The 19,973-nt window shown below is 35.7% G+C and overlaps 1 protein-coding gene and 1 non-coding gene across 2 annotated transcripts in view; one reads left to right on the forward strand and one right to left on the reverse strand.

Moving 5' to 3' along the window:
- Positions 1-1,587: 1,587 nt before the first annotated feature.
- The window catches only part of Smp_147010 (putative zinc finger protein), a gene marked incomplete at both ends in the record, with an annotated part of 34,176 nt that continues 15,790 nt past the window's right edge, over positions 1,588-19,973 (forward strand). Inside the window, 5 exons of the mRNA XM_018798379.1 lie at positions 1,588-1,852; positions 2,516-3,428; positions 3,705-3,955; positions 12,203-12,601; positions 12,872-13,030. Of these exons, the coding sequence (XP_018653326.1) occupies positions 1,588-1,852; positions 2,516-3,428; positions 3,705-3,955; positions 12,203-12,601; positions 12,872-13,030 (1,987 nt within the window). The remainder of the gene's footprint in view (positions 1,853-2,515; positions 3,429-3,704; positions 3,956-12,202; positions 12,602-12,871; positions 13,031-19,973) is intronic.
- On the reverse strand, positions 19,797-19,862 carry Smp_tRNA_00233_Gln_TTG.1.1. Its single transcript has one exon. It is a non-coding gene (tRNA).

Genomic DNA, 19,973 nt, shown 5'->3' on the forward strand with positions numbered 1-19,973 from the left:
CTTTCAACTCAAACTATGTGGATGAAATTGTTTTGAAGTGACATGAATTGTAGAATACTCAATAAATGACTAAATGACCTTTAATGTATTGATCTAATGATCATCCCATTTTATATCATACACGGCTTAGATACAATATGGTATTAAAAAATCTTGTTATACATATTATCACAAAATGTTTCCGTAAAGTTTACTGAAGGAAGTGATATTCTCAGTACCTTGAAAATTCCTTAACCTTGATTTGTATCTAATCACGTTTATCGGTGTTGAATTATTAGTAGCAAAGTAGTAACTAAAATAAACGAATGAACTTCACTGTTTGATGTCGCGTAAAATGCAACTTAAAAGAGGAATCCCGTTAGGTAGAAATAAACGAGCCAACTTACGTCACTCATGGCAAAGACGAGATATCCGTCTATCAATTAAGGAACGAGTATACTGAGCAGCAGTTCGCTCTGTCCTACTTTACGGCTGTGAAACATGGCCATTAAGAGTAGAAGATACTCGTAGGTTACTAGTATTTGACCATAGATGCCTTAGAAATATTGCTCTCATCTGCTGGGATCATCGGCTAAGTAATAGTGAGATTAAACGCAGGACATTAGAGAATGATGGTAAATCAGTTGATGAGGTTATAAATCTTCATCGACTGAAATGGTTGAGCCACGTGTTACGTATGCCTGAACACCGATTACCACGACGCGCTATGCTGACTAGTGTAGGGGATGGTTGGTAAAGAGTTAGAGGCGGCCAAACCAAAACGTGGCATCAGTGCTTGAAGTCACTAACTTCTAGTCTGAGCTATGTTGGCAGATGCAGACTACCTGGTTGGGGTCCGCGTGACTATCGTAACCAATGGTTGGAGACTCTGTGTGACATGGCTCAGAATCGATCACAATGACGTAGGTGTATAAACTTTTTATCTTCCCTTAAACCTTGAGATTAAAATTACTTCATATCTCTCTTCCTTCCTGTACTATATCCTTATATACAACTTTTCTTTTATATATTAACACAACTAAATTAACTACTTCGATGAATTTGGTGTTCATCTTGTTGTGCTATCGAGGTATGGATTTCTGTATTCATCAAATATATGGTTAATAGTATTTTGTATTCCTCTACAACTATTCCTCACTTCCATAACACAAATGACCTATATGACACGTCAAGATAGTGGTATATCGTCATTGGTGCATTGTAGTCACAAATTCATCCAGCTAACAATGAGTTTTTGAGTGAAGATTATGGTACAGTAATATAAAAAAGGTCGATCTAATTCCTTTTTATTGACATTATGATTGGTCAATGGGGTCAAAAGAAATAAGTGAACCAATAAGATTTCAGATTACAGGTCGTTAATAACGGTCAAAAATATGATTGGTTAAAGAGATAGTCATCGGTCTGATTGAGAAAAACCAAAAACAAGTCTAATCGACTCGAAAATGTAGTGCGTCAAAATTTTATACAATGAACAAAGTATAATATTTATAACACCATCAGTTTATATTTCATTATATTTACATCAAAACATATCTGTGGATATTTTAAATCAAAATCATAATCATGCTACATCGACCTACTCTCATGCCTCCATCAATGGGATCATCTTCAAAATTCAACTTATCTACTAATTCACAACATTCATCTCAATCTATTAAAATAGAAAATTGCCTTGATTATAACGGTGGTGAGAAGGTTATTATTGGACCTACAGATCCAGATGAAGATCGTATGAAACAGGAAGATATAACATATGATATAGTATTAAAAAAAGAACAGGAAGATTATGCGGAAGAAGATTACAATGAGAATGATGAAGATATGAATTCAAATGAATCTCATATGAAAAGTGAATCTCACATCCCAGTGTCGAATATTAAATTGGATGAACTCACTGGAAATGAAACTGCAGTCACTGTAACCACAGATTCAGTCAAACCTATTGGAATTTTACCTCTGAATGATGCCATTCAGAATTTACTAACATGTATACCACATGGTGCTGCCACCATACAAAATGTTCCACTTCAACCTATACTGTCGAGTAAAATGAATGGATCGGAGAGTGTGCAAATGCCGAATGTTGTTTCCAATACATTGCCTACATTGTGGCTTCATTCTCCTGTTGTGAATTCAACAGGAATGAGTATGCCTAATGTGACTAGTGTGACAGATTTGACGAGTAATATTGTACAGAATACTGCGAATGCACTGAATCCACTTGTTGCTGCTGTGCTTGTGAATTGTGCCACAGTGAACATGATAAGTCAGTTAGCTGGATCAATGTGTACTCCGATCGTGAACAGCAGTGTGATGGATGGTAATGTTAATGGTAGTAATGTGAACAATAATGATAACCACACTAGTGTTAATGGTAGTGTTAGTATTGGTAATGTTGGTGTTGGTGTTAATGGTGGTGTCAGTGGAATCAACACTGTAACAATTCCTACAGCATCACTACTTCCTAATTTGTTATCTGCTATTCCGTTACCTACGTATATATCTGGATTAGAACTGAATACATCTGGAGGTATAATTACTTCACCAAATAATTTGTGTGATGTTAGGGTTACCCATACAGTTGTCTCGTCTGCTAAAACTCTCAATACGAACAATAATAATGGTATAATTGTGACACCATTGAATGTTGAGAATATTACGGTTTCACCGTCATCGTGTAGAAATCAAGCTGAAAGGAACGATGTGATGTATAGTACTGAAATATCCGTTGTAAATAATTCATCTAATAAAATTGTTGAAAATACTAAGAATAATAATGATAATAATGTGACAACTGTCAGCTCAGAATCATTTCAGTCATATATGATAATTCCTGATTCTAGAACAATGTTTAGCACTGTGCCTGCTAAAGAATTGCGGAAATATCATTGTACATATCCAGGATGTGAAAAATCGTATACTAGACGATTTCAGTTGAATCAACATATATTAACGCATATTATTACTGGTCCGATATCTTGTGATGCACCGAACTGCAGTATGAAATACTTTTCAGAGGAGGATTTAAAAAGACATAAATTATTTAAACATTCATCAGCCAATAAAGATTCGTGTCGTCAACAAGATTGTACAATTCCTGAATGCGACGAATCCTATTCAGAGAAACATTCCGAAATAACTACTATTTCTTCGAATGTACTACCTAAATCAACAGAACCAGTGGAAACTAGGAATACAACATCGACAACACTGAATATTCAGAAAAATCGTACTCTCCCACCTATTGCACCAAAATCAACTATATCTCTTCCTACAAATTTGATTTTTCGAAATGTTTGTACATATCCTGGATGTGGTAAATCTTATTCATCATACAGCAAACTCAAGTTACATTTAAGATCCCATAAATGTGAAAAATACTACGTTTGTCGAAAACCTGGTTGTAATGCTACATTTACTCAATTGTCTGGAGTCCGATCTCACGAACTATCACACATATCCATCCATAAAAGTTCCGAACGACTGGATCAATATCCTATCACTATGATTGATAACATATTCGGAACAAGTCTTGATACTTCTCAACTAAAATTGAATTCTCAGAGTAATGCTGAAATAACTAATATTTCACCAGATGTACTACTTAAATCAATAGAACCAATGGAAATTACAAGTGAAATATCTATTGCACCGAATATTCATGAAAATCGTTCTCTCCCACTTGTTGTACCAAATTCAAGTGTACCTCTTCCTAAACCATTTATTCTCACTGCAAGTTGGGATTCCGAAATGAAGTTACTTTATGTTTGTCCATTTAAAGAATGCGGTAAAGCATTCACGAAACGAAGCAAACTTCATGAGCATGTATGTCGACATATGGGTGTACGACCATTTGTTTGTGATAAATGTAAAGCATCATTTGTTCAAAAGTATGAATTACGTCGTCACAGTATTATCCACCTTCGTGGTGCACAACCAAGAAGTTTATCACGTTTTCTCACAACTCCACAACAAACAAATGAAACACTTGAATCTATTATTGCAAACAGTCAAATTCCTGTCAGTACTACAACTATTACTACTACTTATGCAACTTATACTACTAATACTATTCCCACTGTCACTACACCGGTTTCTGCAACCAGTCTTATTTCGGATACTACAAATCCCACCATCTCCACTGTTCCTGTTTCTATCAGTACTCTTAAAGTTGAAGAAGAGCCAGTACTAATCAAAATGGAAGGAGTTACTGAAGAATCAACAAATGTGCGACCATATGATACTGATGACCAGGTAACAGATTGTATTGATAAATAGTGTTACCCACCATGAATGATTTGATTATGATTTTAACGATTATATAATGATCGGTAACATTTTTGTACAAAAAAATTACCCATTATTAATTGTCTGTGACGATGAAGTATAATAATGATTGTAGTTGCTTCATTGATTTGTAGTGCTTCTACCCGACCAACCATTTGTATATTCAGCATTATTGAGTATTATCATGTATAGGCATCAATGCCAATGTTGGACTTGATAATTTCAAACAGTATGTGAGGTTGAAATTTACTCAGTATTGTTTGGTTGGATCTTCCCATTGATGTTTTTAGGACTGCAACTTGTCAGTCTCTTATCGGCTTATGTGCATACTGTGCGTATTGCCTCGATATAGCCTTAATTCACAAACATTATAAGCAAATATGGATAGTGGCTAGCAGTGGAATCCAGGACGCGCGTTTCGTCCTATTTGGGACTCGTCAGCTGGATGTACCTGAATCTCAGAGTTGATGTTCATTCTGGGACTCGAACCCAGTACCATTCGCTTCAAACGCCATCGTGCTATCCACTCGGCCACTGAGTCCTGATAGCCACTTGCTTGTGCCAAGGGGTGAAGTTGGAATTTACTTAGTATTGTTTGTTTGGATCTTCCCAATGATGTTTTTAGGACTGCAACCGGTCACCTTGTTTGTTTTACTTTGTAGGTTTTGTTTATCGTAATAAGTTGATCCACATTCTAAATACAATATAACGTCTAAATAAGTGATTATACTGTTTACTGAGATATAGTACAATAACAAAAACCTAGACCCGAGTTAATACGATTGGAAGACTGGATGATACACGATCAATACACCATTTTTAGAATGGCGAACATGTTATACCAAATGCAAGACCCGCAAATAAAAATATAAATTCAGATTGCAAGCCAATTGTTGGCTTATTCAACATAAAAGGTAGCCATCCAACACAGAGTGTAGATAAAGAATTGATAACATACAGTTCATGCATTAGGCAGGAATTTGTCTGTATATATATCTTCATTATCCAATCATATTTTAATTTCACCAGTCATAAATCAAATGATCAGGATTACAAATTATCGTTAGTGGAATGTCTGTAAACTGGATGGCGTGTCGAATGCAAACTGTAGTAGCATATGAACCACAAAATTTTGATAGATTTTATCATACACAAATAAACAGCATATACTTTCAACATATAGACAAGTGAGGTAATCAGACATCATCTAATCAAATAGTAAGTTTCGTCATTTGTCCCTTCAGGATATTGGAGCCCATGTGCACCATTGGTTTGGAATCAGGGTTTTCCAACTCCCTTAGGTGTGGACTCTCTGTGTCGACCGAACCCGTTAAAGCGCCAGACATTCGCTTTTCGTCCTCTTAATTTCGTAAACAACAGTAATGCCACGAGAAGGCAATGAGCAGGTCTTCCCTGATTTGGTTGTATTCACGTGGCCATGTGAGAGCATTTCGAGAGGGCGAGCTAACTCTCTCCTTTCTTGGCCGTACCAGGGCATTTGAGGCTTTGAAGGTATCTGTTCCAAGCTATCATTGTGTGTCATTCAATGACAATGATATCAGTCTATCTCATATAATTTACACTTGTATATGCGATATAATTGGACGAATGTTGCATGGGTGGTGTGAGTGTGTTGTCATAACAACAGAACGTAAATTGTTCTCATTAAATGAATTAAATGAAGATGTATTGTGCAACAGATAACTTGTAAGTAGTGTGGCGTGTTTGGTGAAAGTCACTTAGATCATTCAATGAATGTGTAGGACGAATTTATCGATAATTGGTTTTCCAGAACCCAATGTGCCTCACTCTTACCTCCTTCAGCATACTGTTGATCCGTGGTAAGACATTTGTCCCACCTCAGTTTACATTATTCTCAACACAACTCGGAATCATCAGGAATCAGACTCTCCAACTGTATCATTGTTTCATGTCCTTTCGTAATCCTTAATGTTTTGCAAGAATTGTGTGCAGAGACGATCTCCCCAAACACAGTTCGTGAGCAATTACGTGAACGGCGAATCGACAATCAGAAAACACAGACGATCGTACACGTTCAGTGTTTTCATCAATATCTGATGTCCATGATTGTCTTGATGTTGTATCAATCACTCTTGCAGTTTTCTGACTTCTCACTGAAAGTTTTCCATTCTTCACAGGAATTTTCTTGTGCCTACTGATCCGTTGACTCACATTTTTTCTCTTCTTCTTTTCTTTTCCAGAATTCCACTCATAAGTTACTCTACACACTCCTTCAGTCTAATTGTGAAACGTTACAATCGTCATAAATAATCGTCAACATCTCATGAGAGATGTGAGAGTTCTTCCGAAGTTTCACTAAAATGTTTGGTAACTAATCCCGAGTAAATGTTTATCAAACAGATCATTGTACATTAAACAAATCAAAGTAAAAAGAAATATATATGATGATATAATATTTGAGTGATCAGTTCTTTCATTTGTATCACAAAGTAACAACCGATCAATAGAATTGATTTGTTGGACTGACTAAAGAATATGTGCAAGAAAATAGAAGTCAGGAATCAGTGAGAAATATTATCAGATTACATGTGTGTGCACTTCGATTTTCATTGTTTCTGTTTCTCTTATCTATTCAGTTTTTTTGAGTTTACAGAACAGAGTGATTGCAGTTAGAGAAGTATGATGTCAGCGAATATTGAATGGCTGGTTTGTCTTCAGAGGTGCGTTCCAAAGAACTCACTAAACCATTGACCTACAATTAACAAGCATACCACGAAGTCTGTTAGTGCTTGATTCAATCCATAACGAGGTCATGTGGTCTCAGTATTGAAAAGACCAATACCAGGTAGAAATAATTATCCAGTGCTTCTTGCTTTTCAATGGTTAACTCGTTTAATTTATTCAGTGATTATTTTAATCATATTCATATTCATGATTCATTGAATGACTTATCATGAAAATTTACACCTTCCACATGATGTGTAGTCATGATTCACATTAGTATTTTTCAAATTATACCTTAGTAGAAAATCTTCGTCGCTCATAAATTCTGATCACTTGTTTACTTCCTAATATTGAAATCTCCTTAAAATTACTTGACTAGACAGGATTAAAAGTGAAAATGAAGTGGGACATCATATTTGTAAGGTCAGAGTGGAAATCAACAAGATGAGTAATAGAAGAGTTGAAATAACAGTAGTTTCAATGGAGTGAAGAAGAAATTAATTATAGAGGATATTTTCAAAAAAGTCGTGGTAGTTTATAATCATTCGATTGTTGGTATTTCGACAGAAATTCGATCATTCTTATTTGGCATATATACTTCCGAAGTCTCGGAGTGAATATGAACTGTGGGATGTGGTTAGTACATCCAACTGACTAGTCTGAAATAAGACGAAACGTGTTTCTGCGATTCCACTGTTGTGCATATTTGGTCTGTCCTTTGTAGAAGATATATTTCGTGAAGAAAGGATACATTCGTAGAATTAGATGTACAAAATAATGTTGTCTCAGTCAGTCAGTCAGTCAGTTATAAGCAAAATAGGACCTTGTAGAAGCAGGTGGGTCGGTTAGTGTTGTCACACTATATAACTAATATTAGGTACTTGTTAGTATTCAATATTCTAATAATAGGGAAATCAAACCTGAATGAATTTACACGATTACTACAGATTTTCATTTATATCTCTTAAATTCTCCAACTAGATAATCTGACTCTGTTTTTCTCCGTTTTCGACCTTCAAGGAGTCTACGGCTCTCAGATCCTGAGGTGATGCATTTTGTGAACTTTTATGTGAGACTGAATTCATACTATTATATCCCCCGGTGAATTACGAATGGTAACTTTTAGGTCTATTTATGGATCAATGTAATATGCCTATTTCCTATTGTACAATTATTACGTAACTGAACTATTCATATTCGTATTTCTCTTATCATTAGCTTTATTTTAACCTTTGACTTATTATCATACGATTCTTGAGTTATAATCAGTTTATTGATTACTTTGGTTTGTATAGAAACCCAGTGTGTTTGTAAATAATGATTCATACCACTGAAGCTGTTATTGGTGTTTTGGACTTAACTGGCTGGGCTAGGCAGATCGCAGGACCGGTTAGCACTCTAGTCTGCTCGTACGGGTTTCGTGTCACTGTTCCAATCGACAATTCGCTGCTCCCTGTTTGGCGGTCTTATTGCGTCACACATCAACTAGGCATCCACTCGGCCACAAGATATAACACATACTATCTTAGAAAGGCCCTCAGACGGCACAATATCATACTGTCTTACGTTAATCAATGAAGAAAACCCAATAATTTATAAAAATCTGATGTCTAACAAAGAAACGTGATTGTCAAAATATAATATAAGTCGTTACAAAATAATATTGGGAGATTTTTACGTAGTTCATAGGTGATATTGAAGAGTGTTGAAATTCCTTCACTTTAAACGACATTTAATATTATTTATGTTTAATAAATTGTTGCTACACGGCCCCCGAATGCCCTGGTATGGCCGAGAACGGGGAGAGTCCTCTCGCCCTCTCCAAATGCTCTCACATGGTCATAAGTATACAGCCACTGCCAGCGAAGTCTTAATCACTGCCTTCTCACAGTGGCATTACTGTTGTTTACGAAATTGAGAGGATCAAAAGCGAATGTCTGGCGCTTTAACCGGGTTGGTGGACACGAAAAGTTCACCTAAGGAAGTTGGAAAACCGTGATTCCGAACCAATGGTGCACATGGGCTCCAGTGTCCTGAAGGAATAAATGGCGTATGAACCAATGATTGGTCACCGGCTACCATGGGACTGCATCTCCTTACGATGCTCCACTGCCTTGTGGATCAGATCTGTAGATCAAAGGCTCAGGGTGTGGCCCCCTAAGGAAACCACCTGTATGGGTGCCCGAGCAGTATCACAGTCCTCACACAGATCGAATTAGATTTGTGTGACGCATATATATCTGGTTCCCCTTTGTACTAATATTTATGTGTTTAAATAAATAAATAAATAATCCAAACCAATATAAGTAGAAATGCTTTTTTAAGAAAGTAGGCATGTGATGAGTGCGAACAAGTGAGAAAGCTCAGAATTCGAAATCTATTATCATGGACTTGTTATATAATTCTGTATTCATTGAATACTTGATTTATGTTATATATTGCTCTAACTGTAAGCTTATATTTTTGACTCACTAATTGTTGACACATACTTTACGAAATTAACATGAGTTATATCTGCACCTATTCCTCAGTATATAATCAAAATACCAACTAGTATCCTACATACAGTGATCTTTTTTTCTTTATTTTTGGCTCGTTCAGGTCATGGGTTGATTCAGATATTCTTTGAACATTTCAGGCAAGGACGAGAGTAAAATAAGGAAAAATTTATTTTAACAATTCATTTTCTGATTGGTTAACTGGGATATAAGGATCTATGTAAACCAATAAGATCTACGATATTCATTAAAAAGCTCTTGGTCGTTGTATTATTGGACAAAGATATGGTTACTAGTCTTAAGAGGTACAAAAACCAAACTGGTCCGGTGAACTCTATCACTTAATGCTATAAATTTGTAGGCGAAAATGAATCATCGTATTTGTCACATTTACCGCTTGTTATTTAATCAAAATATACATTAATGGGCAATATGAGGATTATTGAATTCATTGATTTGACCTATAATTTCTGAACGGATCATTTCAAATATCGTGTTGCTCAAAACATACATTACTGATTACCATTTGTAATTTCATTGAATTCATATGCATGCATATCTGTGGATATTTTAAATCAAAATCATAATCATGCTACATCGACCTACTCTCATGCCTCCATCAATGAGATCATCTTCAAAATTCAACTTATCTACTAATTCACAACATTCATCTCAATCTATTAAAATAGAAAATTGTCTTGATTTTAACGGTGGTGAGAAGGTTATTATTGGACCTACAGATCCAGATGAAGATCGTATGAAACAGGAAGATATAACATATGATGTAGTATTAAAAAAAGAACAGGAAGATTATACGGAAGAAGATTACAATGAGAATGATGAAGATATGAATTCAAATGAATCTCATATGAAAAGTGAATCTCACATCCCAGTGTCGAATATTAAATTGGATGAACCCACTGGAAATGAAACTGCAGTCACTGTAACCACAGATTCAGTCAAACCTATTGGAATTTTACCTCTGAATGATGCCATTCAGAATTTACTAACATGTATACCACATGGTGCTGCCACCATACAAAATGTTCCACTTCAACCTATACTGTCGAGTAAAATGAATGGATCAGGGAGTGTGCAAATGCCGAATGTTGTTTCCAATACATTGCCTACATTGTGGCTTCATTCTCCTGTTGTGAATTCAACAGGAATGAGTATGCCTAATGTGACTAGTGTGACAGATTTGACGAGTAATATTGTACAGAATACTGCGAATGCACTGAATCCATTTGTTGCTGCTGTGCTTGTGAATTGTGCCACAGTGAACATGATAAGTCAGTTAGCTGGATCAATGTGTGCACCGATCGTGAACAGCAGTGTGATGGATGGTAATGTTAATGGTATTAATGTGAACAATAATAATAACCACACTAGTATTAATGGTAGTGTTAGTAGTGTTAATGTTAGTGTTGGTGTTGGTTGTGGTGGTGTTGGTGTTGGTATTAATGGTAGTAGCAGTGGTGTCAACACTGTAATAATCCCTACAGCATCATTACTTCCCAATTTGTTATCTGCTATTCCGTTATCTACGTACATATCGGGATTAGGACTGAATACATCTGGAGGTATAATTACTTCACCAAATAATTTGTGTGATGTTGGTGTTACCAGTACAGTTGTCTCGTCTGCTAAAACTCTCAATACGAACAATAATAATAATAATAATGGTATAATTGTGACACCATTGAATGTTGAGAATATTACGTTTTCACCGTCATCGGGTAGAAATCAAGCTGAAAGTAATAATTTAATATATAATATTAGAAAGTTCGATGTAAACGATTTAATGGAGAATGTTATGAAAACAAATAATAATAATAATAGCTTAACACTTACAGATACTGAATCATCTGTAGTAGTTCCTTTTCCCAAAGATTCGTCCAGTATTAAGTCTGCTACAGAATTGAGGAAGTATCATTGTATATATCCAGAATGTAACAAATCTTACACAAGACGATATCGTTTGAACCTACATATATCAACACATACTGGTACTGGTCCGATATCATGTGATGCACCGAACTGCAGTATGAAATACTTTTCAGAGGAGGATTTAAAAAGACATAAATTATTTAAACATTCATCAGCCAATAAAGATTCGCGTCATCAACAAGCTTGTACAATTCCTGAATGCGACGAATCCTATTCAGAGAAACATTCCGAAATAACTACTATTTCTCCAAATGTGCCACCTAAATCAACTGAACCAGTGGAAACGAGGAATGCAACATCAACAACACTGAATATTCAGAAAAATCGTACTCTCCCACCTATTGCACCAAAATCAACTATATCTCTTCCTACAAATTTGATTTTTCGAAATGTTTGTACATATCCTGGATGTGGTAAATCTTATTCGTCATACACCAAACTCAAGTTACATTTAAGATCGCACAAATGTGAAAGACACTGCGTTTTTCGAAAACCTGGTTGTAATGCTACATTTACTCAATTGTCTGGAGTCCGATCTCACGAACTATCACACATATCTATCCATAAAAGTTCCGAACGACTGGATCAATATCCTATCAATGTAAACGATTCAATGGAGAATGTTATGAAAACAAATAATAATAATAATAGCTTAACACTTACAGATACTGAATCATCTGTAGTAGTTCCTTTTCCCAAAGATTCGTCCAGTATTAAGTCTGCTACAGAACTGAGGAAGTATCATTGTATATATCCAGAATGTAACAAATCTTACACAAGACGATATCGTTTGAACCTACATATATCAACACATACTGGTACTGGTCCGATATCTTGTGATGCACCGAACTGCAGTATGAAATACTTTTCAGAGGAGGATTTAAAAAGACATAAATTATCTCAACATTCATCAGTCGATAAGGATCCGCGTCGTCGACATACTTGTACATTTCCTGGATGCAGTAGATCCTATTCAGAGTTGAATAAACTAAAAGAACATTTGAGAACACATACTGGTGAAAGGCCTTACGTTTGTCGAAAACCTGGTTGTGGTGCTACTTTCGCACGACTATCCGGAGTTAAGTCTCATGAAATAACCCATGTATACGTCCGTAAACGTTCTAAACGACTGGCACAATATCCTATTTCTATGATTGGTAACATATTCGGAACAAGTCTTGATAATTCTCAACTAAGATTGAATAATCAGAGTAATTCTGAAATAACTACTATTTCACCAGATATGCTACTTAAATCAACAGAATCAATGGAACTTACAAGTGAAATATCTATAGCATCGAATATTCATGAAAATTATACTCTCCCACTTATAGCACCCAAATCAAATGTAACTCTTCCTAAACCATCTATTCTCATGGCAAGTTGGGATTCTGGAATGAAGTTACCTTATGTTTGTCCATTTAAAGAATGTGGTAAAGCATTCTTGAAAAGAAATAAATTTCGTGATCATATATATCGACATACAGGTGTACGACCATTTGTTTGTGATCAATGTAAAGCATCATTTGTTCAAAAGTATGAATTACGATGTCACACCTATGTTCATCTTCGTGTTGCACAATCTAGTAATCAATAATTAATTGTATATTTTCTTACTAAAATTATCCATCTAATCAACAGGTAACTAAACACTCATATGCTCAGTGATTTCAATGATCATTATCTTTACTGTCGTTCATAAAATCCAAGTTATCCATGTAATCTCGTTGAACAGTTTTTATCTGACCTTTATAGTTACTATATAAATCGATGTCTGGTTTACTATTCTACCTATCATAAAATATTCTCTATTTTGTACATATTGAACTATCTTTAGAACTAACTACCATTGGTTTATGTACACTATTCTGGGCAGAAAAAGAAAGATTACGTAACAATATCTATTTTATTGAGTTACTTTTTTTTTAATTTTATTATCCATGTGTGTATCATATAATGTCAGGTTTCTTTTTTATCACCTATGGAATACTTCACATTTGTGACGATTCAAACAATTTCTGAGGTTTACTTGAATAGGTTATGTAGTAGTTGGTTTACTATGAAAGCTTTATTTATCACAGATTCATTTGATTCACTGCTGAGGAGTCCCACAATAGGATGAAACAGCCGTCTAGTGTTTCCAAGTTTTCCCTAATGGTCTAGCTTCAATTGACTCACGCTTTCAACTATGATTCACTTTTTATCTGCTTGAAATTTTAAATTATCGTTAATGGAATGTTTGTAAATTGGGTGGCGTGTCGAATGTAAACTGTAGTAGCATATGAACCATGAAACTTCGATAGATTTTATCATACCTAAATAAACAGCATATACTTTCAACATATAGACAAGTGAGGTAATCAGACATCATCTAATCAAACAGTAAGCTTCGTTGTTGTTGTATCCTTCTGTGTAGATTACACTAGTTAGTCGGTGAGTTGCATATCGAATATTATTCATACCAAATTGAGCTAGAAAATTCTACCGAAGTTCAGAGGAATGACGAGTAAATGATTGACTATTCTTTCATTCATAGTTTGAGGGTAACTGTAGGTCATGTGAGACTTTACTGTCTTGTCCCTCTATCATCATTCTTCCCCCTCTCTCCTTTTTCCTTGAAAGATATGTGTATGTGTATGTATATGCGTACGTGTGTAGGTGAGTGATTGAGAGAGAGAGAGAAGCTAATGATAACCCACGAACACGATAGAATGAAAAAGTCAATTTTGTCTAGCTGCCATCATCAAAGGACAAAAAGATCTGTCTAGAGGAAATAGAATGACAAAAATAGTGTGAAACATAAAGACGATAGACTGGAGAAATACATTATACTGATGTGTTTGCGTAATAGGAAGGTTGCGAACCGTCATTACGTATATCGAAATCCAATATTTGATTTTTCTGAAGAAATGATTAGGCTTTCCACCAATATCATCTGTTCAACACGAAGCTTGCTTTCAAAATGAAATAAGAATATTTAATGTACCTCTTCCTCGTCTGCACGTGGATGCGCTCTGTGCAGAGTGCCATACCAGAACGAAACAATTATCAAGTACTTCCTGGTTCTCATAAATTAGTCAACCAAGGTTAATGTTAGATATATATTCTATGAAATGCTTTCACATTGTCAACGATGTTGATGTATATCGACCAGTTTCACTCATCTGACTGCTCAAAAATGTTTCGTAATATTGCTATTTGGTCAGTGCATGATCGATTCATACGAAAATAAACCCACTGATTTCAAACATCGGTGTCTAGTGAATCTTTCATTGGTGTCAACAACACTCTGTTGAAAACATTTCCTGGTACCGATGATAGTGTGATGCCTCTGTAGCTGAGTTCTCACACTTGTTCAGATCTCCTTTCTCTGACATCCTGATGAGGTATCCTTCTCTCTAGTCTGTCAATATTTGTTCTTCCTCCCAAATCTTTCCGAAGAGAATATCAAGCAACTTTGCAGTTACCTCCCTATCTGACTTGAGTACTTCACTTGGTATGCTGTCTAGTTTCCCATTCTTGATTAATCTAATGCCTTGTTTATTTATTCAATTGTTGGTGGTGTACCAGATATGGGGTGTGTGTGTGTGTGTTGTCTCGATGTTGGATGAATTCAGTTGGACTGGTCTATTCATGAATTCTTCAGAGTGCTCTACCCACCTACTACGCTGTTATTAAATTTTCATTTTTATCATGAGACTTCATAATTCTTCTAAATTTTGATCCTTCAACTCCTAGAACAAAGTTTAAATGGTTTAATTAATTTTTCTGCCCAGGATATTTTAAGAAATTTCATTTTCCATGAAATAGTTTTTCTAACCCCATACCGAACTTTCCTTTATTCGGCTGAGGATCGACCATAACATTATTCGATCTCCAATATAAGTTAATAATTTTATTAAGCAACTGAAATCCGGTTAAATACAATTGGATTCTCTATATAATCCATACAATAGGATATGAGTCATATTTAGCCTGAAAAAGCACGGCAGCTAATCTGCCAATCTTCATAATTGTTGACATTAAACCAGTTAGTCTATATTTGTATTTGCATCAAAAATATTTTTTATCATCTAGCTTCTTTCTAAACATGTCGATAACTAGATGTGTTATCATTTATTTCGTTGAAAAATTCCGTGATTGACGACTCGATGATTAATATGGAATCATAACGCGATCTTATCCTGTAGTATTGTGAAGACATTTTAATGATGGAGTCAGGAATAACCGCTCCCATAATGAGTCAAAATGTACTGTGAAGTGATTTAAACGCTTCAATCATTACTCATTGGGTTGTTTACCGGCTCGTATATGATAGAATCTCTTTGTAAAAATAATGTAAGTTACATTAGATGTTTGATTGTTTAAATTGTTCCCAATTATATGACACAACCAACACCAATATCAGAATTTTCAATACAAATGTCAAGACAATTCTACTGTATGGGGCGGAGACGTGGAGAACTACGAAAGCCATCATCCAGAAGATACAGGTTTTTATTAACAGTTGTCTGCGCAAGATACTCAGGATCCGTTGGCCAGACTCTATCAGCAACAAGTTACTGTGGGAGAGAACAAACTAGATTCCAATGGAGGGAGAAATCAGGAAGAAGTGCTGGAAGTGGATAGGACACACATTTAGGAAGTCACCAAAATGCGTCACGAGACAAGCCCTCACATGGAATCCTGAAGGCCAAAGAAGAAGAGGAAGACCAAAGAACACATTACGTTGAGAAATGGAGACAGACATGAGAAGAATGAACAAAAATAAGATAGAACTAGAGGGTAAGGAGAAGGACAGAGTAGGTTGGAGACTGCTGGTCGGTGGCCGATGCTCTATTTGGAGTAACAGGCGTAAGTAAGTAAGTAAATAAACACATGACACATTGCACTTTTAGAGAAAATAATGCACATACAACTTTATTTTAAACCAACTGATAATGTCATAATAATCGACCAACCACATTTATTTATACTTACTTTACTTTTTCTGGTTAGCGTTTTTTTAGCGAGTTGATTTTCTACGGGATGGGGTCGCTAACCCCATGCCCAACCCTCCTCCTTTACCCGGGCTTGGGACCGGCAGTAGCCCCTGGAGGAGCTACAGGCGGAGTTACATTTATTTATATACTACTCATAAATTCTGGCACAACTTGGCAGTAAGAAAATTATGACCTACACAAATAAAATGGTAATAAATTCACTTGGTCTTGTTTACTTGTATCTTCCCATTGTTATTTAGGTACATTCAGCTGACGAGTCCCAAATAGGGCGAAACGCGCGTCCTGGATTCCACTGCTAGCAACTATCCATCTTTGCTCATAAAATGGTAATGTTGTGAAAAAATAATTGAGGAACATTGATTGCATAGAAAAGAAAGTAATAAATGTACTGTGTATGTATTTAATAGAAAATACAATTCAGTTTAAAGTGTAGCCTCTCATTTTGATGAAGAATGAAAGCGTAAACTAATCCAGGGTTTTCATCTATTTCTATTCTGAGTGATTTAGATAACGTCATAAGCAACTGAGTTTCATTTTCTCTAGATCTTTAACTTGGTTGTTGTGATAATCCAACAGATCATAGTCCTAAACAACTTTTAGTAAAAGTTTACTTTACTTACGGCCTTATATGAAACATTCAGAATCAAGACAGTGCCCCGTACATTTTTGAAAGGAATTAAAATTGCAGCGCTAGATAACTTCTATATTATGATTAACTAAGTAAAAATTGTCTATATTGGATTCCTAAAATGCTTGAAATCAATCAAAATATCTATTATGCAAACTGAACGAGTATGACACGGTGCTTAAGCTAGACTACAAGAAATACTTGCTGTCAATGCAGATTTTATGTGAAAGTACTTTTCTTGATTCAGTTCATTATCAAAAGTGTTTGTGTAACATTATTGAACGAAAGCTAATGCTTGTTGATGACAAAAAGCTTATATGTTTATAACTTTAGCACACAACACTAGTTCAACTCCTAACATGCTGTAGACCATTAACATTGATGATCTATGTAGAATGATTGGAGGCCTACTCGAGTTAGACGGGAACGGTGTAACGAACAAGCTAACTTCGAAGTCACACCTCGCTATCAGCAACTTACGTGGATTGCCCCATCGACGTATCAAGGGACCATGGATGCTCTGAAGACTGTGCAACACAAAGGATGTTATTACAGGAATTTATTAGTTAAAGTAGATACAAGCGAAAGTAGAACCACTGCCGCATGGGCCAGTCCATGGCGTATGATTAACTGATGCGTGTTGATTGTCTTTGATCTTGACGGAGATCGATTATCTATTTGATATTTAGTGACCCAACTGCCGGCTGATTTGGCTACGGTTCAGTGACATTTCACTGGCCCTACAATGTAAACTTAACCTTTTTTCCTTTACGAATAATTGAATAATTTAACATACAAGGGATTGCTTATCAAATCAAAACTAGTGTTTCCTGGATGAGTCATAAGTCGCTCATGATCATGAGTATAGTATAATTTGCCCAACATTCTTGAATCCATTGATTCCATAAGTTAAACTGATCACCTCGTCACATTCTCCACCCAGTCCCATAAATGGAAAATAATACACAATCTGTCAAATAGCCTGAAATGTAGCCGTAGCATCTCATAAATAAAGTATTTAAACCTCTAGACCACTGAGCCGGCATCCAACGTTGTTAGTTTCTAACTTAAACCAATCCAAGAAATTGAGCCACCGTCCACCATTGACTTCACTGAGTTACTATCTCACAACAGACCAGGTTGAACTCGTCTGTTCACAGCTTCTCACTAGAACTCCAGGAAATACTTATTGAAGCCAGTCACTAGTGAGCACATAATGATTATTATTATAAAGGAGGTTTTGTGGAGATTGTAGTAATTTATTAGTTGGGTTCATGAGCGAATTAAAGTTAGAACACCATGGAAAACCTGTGTACGACACTACTGTATTTTGACAATTCCACTAGGATGAATTCTAGTGTATTTAACATCCATCTAATCATTGACTATTTGTTGGTTACAATATTTTAGACATTGTACTCAGTAAATTATATATGGAAGTAAATTGAAGAATGTGGTGCATTTGTGTAATAAGCATTTCAAATAAATTGACAATATATTTACATATGAGTGATATTTTATATGAAGGCAAACAAAAGTCATATAAATTACTGATGACGATTCGATAGCATAGATGAATTATGGCTATTAATGGAAAGCAGAACGTGCGTTTTGTCCTACTTTCGAAATCGTCGGGTGGATGTACTTATATCCCAATATCAATATTCACACTGAGAGTGGAAACAAGGATCTCTTACTTCAAAAGCAACATGTTGTCCACTGAACTACCAAGTCCAGATAGTCATTAATTAATTCAATGAATATGATACTTATATAATTATTAGTAAGTGTTCGAATTATCAATATATACCAACAAGAACTGACCAAAAATCAATGAAGAATATCCAAAACGAGACTGAAAAATATTGATGTCTAGGGTATCATAGTGACTACCTCCAACTGCCAAACATCTCAACTTAGAGCATGTGATGCATAATCATTTAGATCCTTGACGAAATTACAGCTTTATAGACAAGATTTGATTATCATTAAAGAACTGGACTAACATAACACTAGTCATTACTCAATGATCAGTCAGTTATAATAATTTTATTATAGTCTCAAATTTAAGGAAGTTTGTGTTTGAGGAAGGTGTGTAGATGACGTCGAGTCTCAATTGACTATGATCACCACTACAGTAAGATTACGCGCCCGAAAACGACTTGGTTCCTTTGATAACTCGTAAACCAGAAGGCTGTAGCTGGTCCAGATAAAGTATATTTATTGGAGATCTCGTAGTATCGAAAGAATACCGAGATGTGCCAATGGGTACAGGCAAAAAGAGCAGAGAGTAAGAAAGTTCGAACGGACAAGATGGACAACGGAACGAAAGTGCTTTTGATACAGTTAAACAAAATGAGTACAGTAAAACAATCATTGGTACAATTGGTTATAATAATAATAATTGTTTCCATTATACCAATAGCGTTCTCGTCGAGAAAAGTAGATCACTACAGGTGTAAATAACTGTCAGGCACTATCTGTTTGTCAATGGCATCTCATCTAGAGTTAATCTATAACAAACATTACCTTCAAATCAACCAATTCTTCATGAAATCCATCCAATAAATTGAATCAAACAGTTGTTTAGTTTCATGAAGAAAAACTCATCTATCCTTTGGTAAGCAGAGTTGGATAGTGGCTAGCAGTGGAATCCAGGACGCGCGTTTCGTCCTATTTGGGACTCGTCAGCTGGATGTACCTGCATCTCAGAGTTGATGTTCACTCTGGGACTCGAACCCAGTACCCTCGCTTCAAACGCCATCGCGTTATCCACTCGGCCACTGAGTCCTGATAGCCACTTGCTTGTGCGATGGGGTGAAGTTTGAATTCACTTAGTATTGTTTGTTTGGATCTTCCCATCGATGTGTTTAGGACTGCAACTGGTCAGTCTCTAAT

The sequence above is a fragment of the Schistosoma mansoni genome, chromosome 6, assembly GCF_000237925.1.
Source record: "Schistosoma mansoni strain Puerto Rico chromosome 6, complete genome".
In the NCBI taxonomy this organism is placed as follows: Eukaryota; Metazoa; Platyhelminthes; class Trematoda; order Strigeidida; family Schistosomatidae; genus Schistosoma; species Schistosoma mansoni.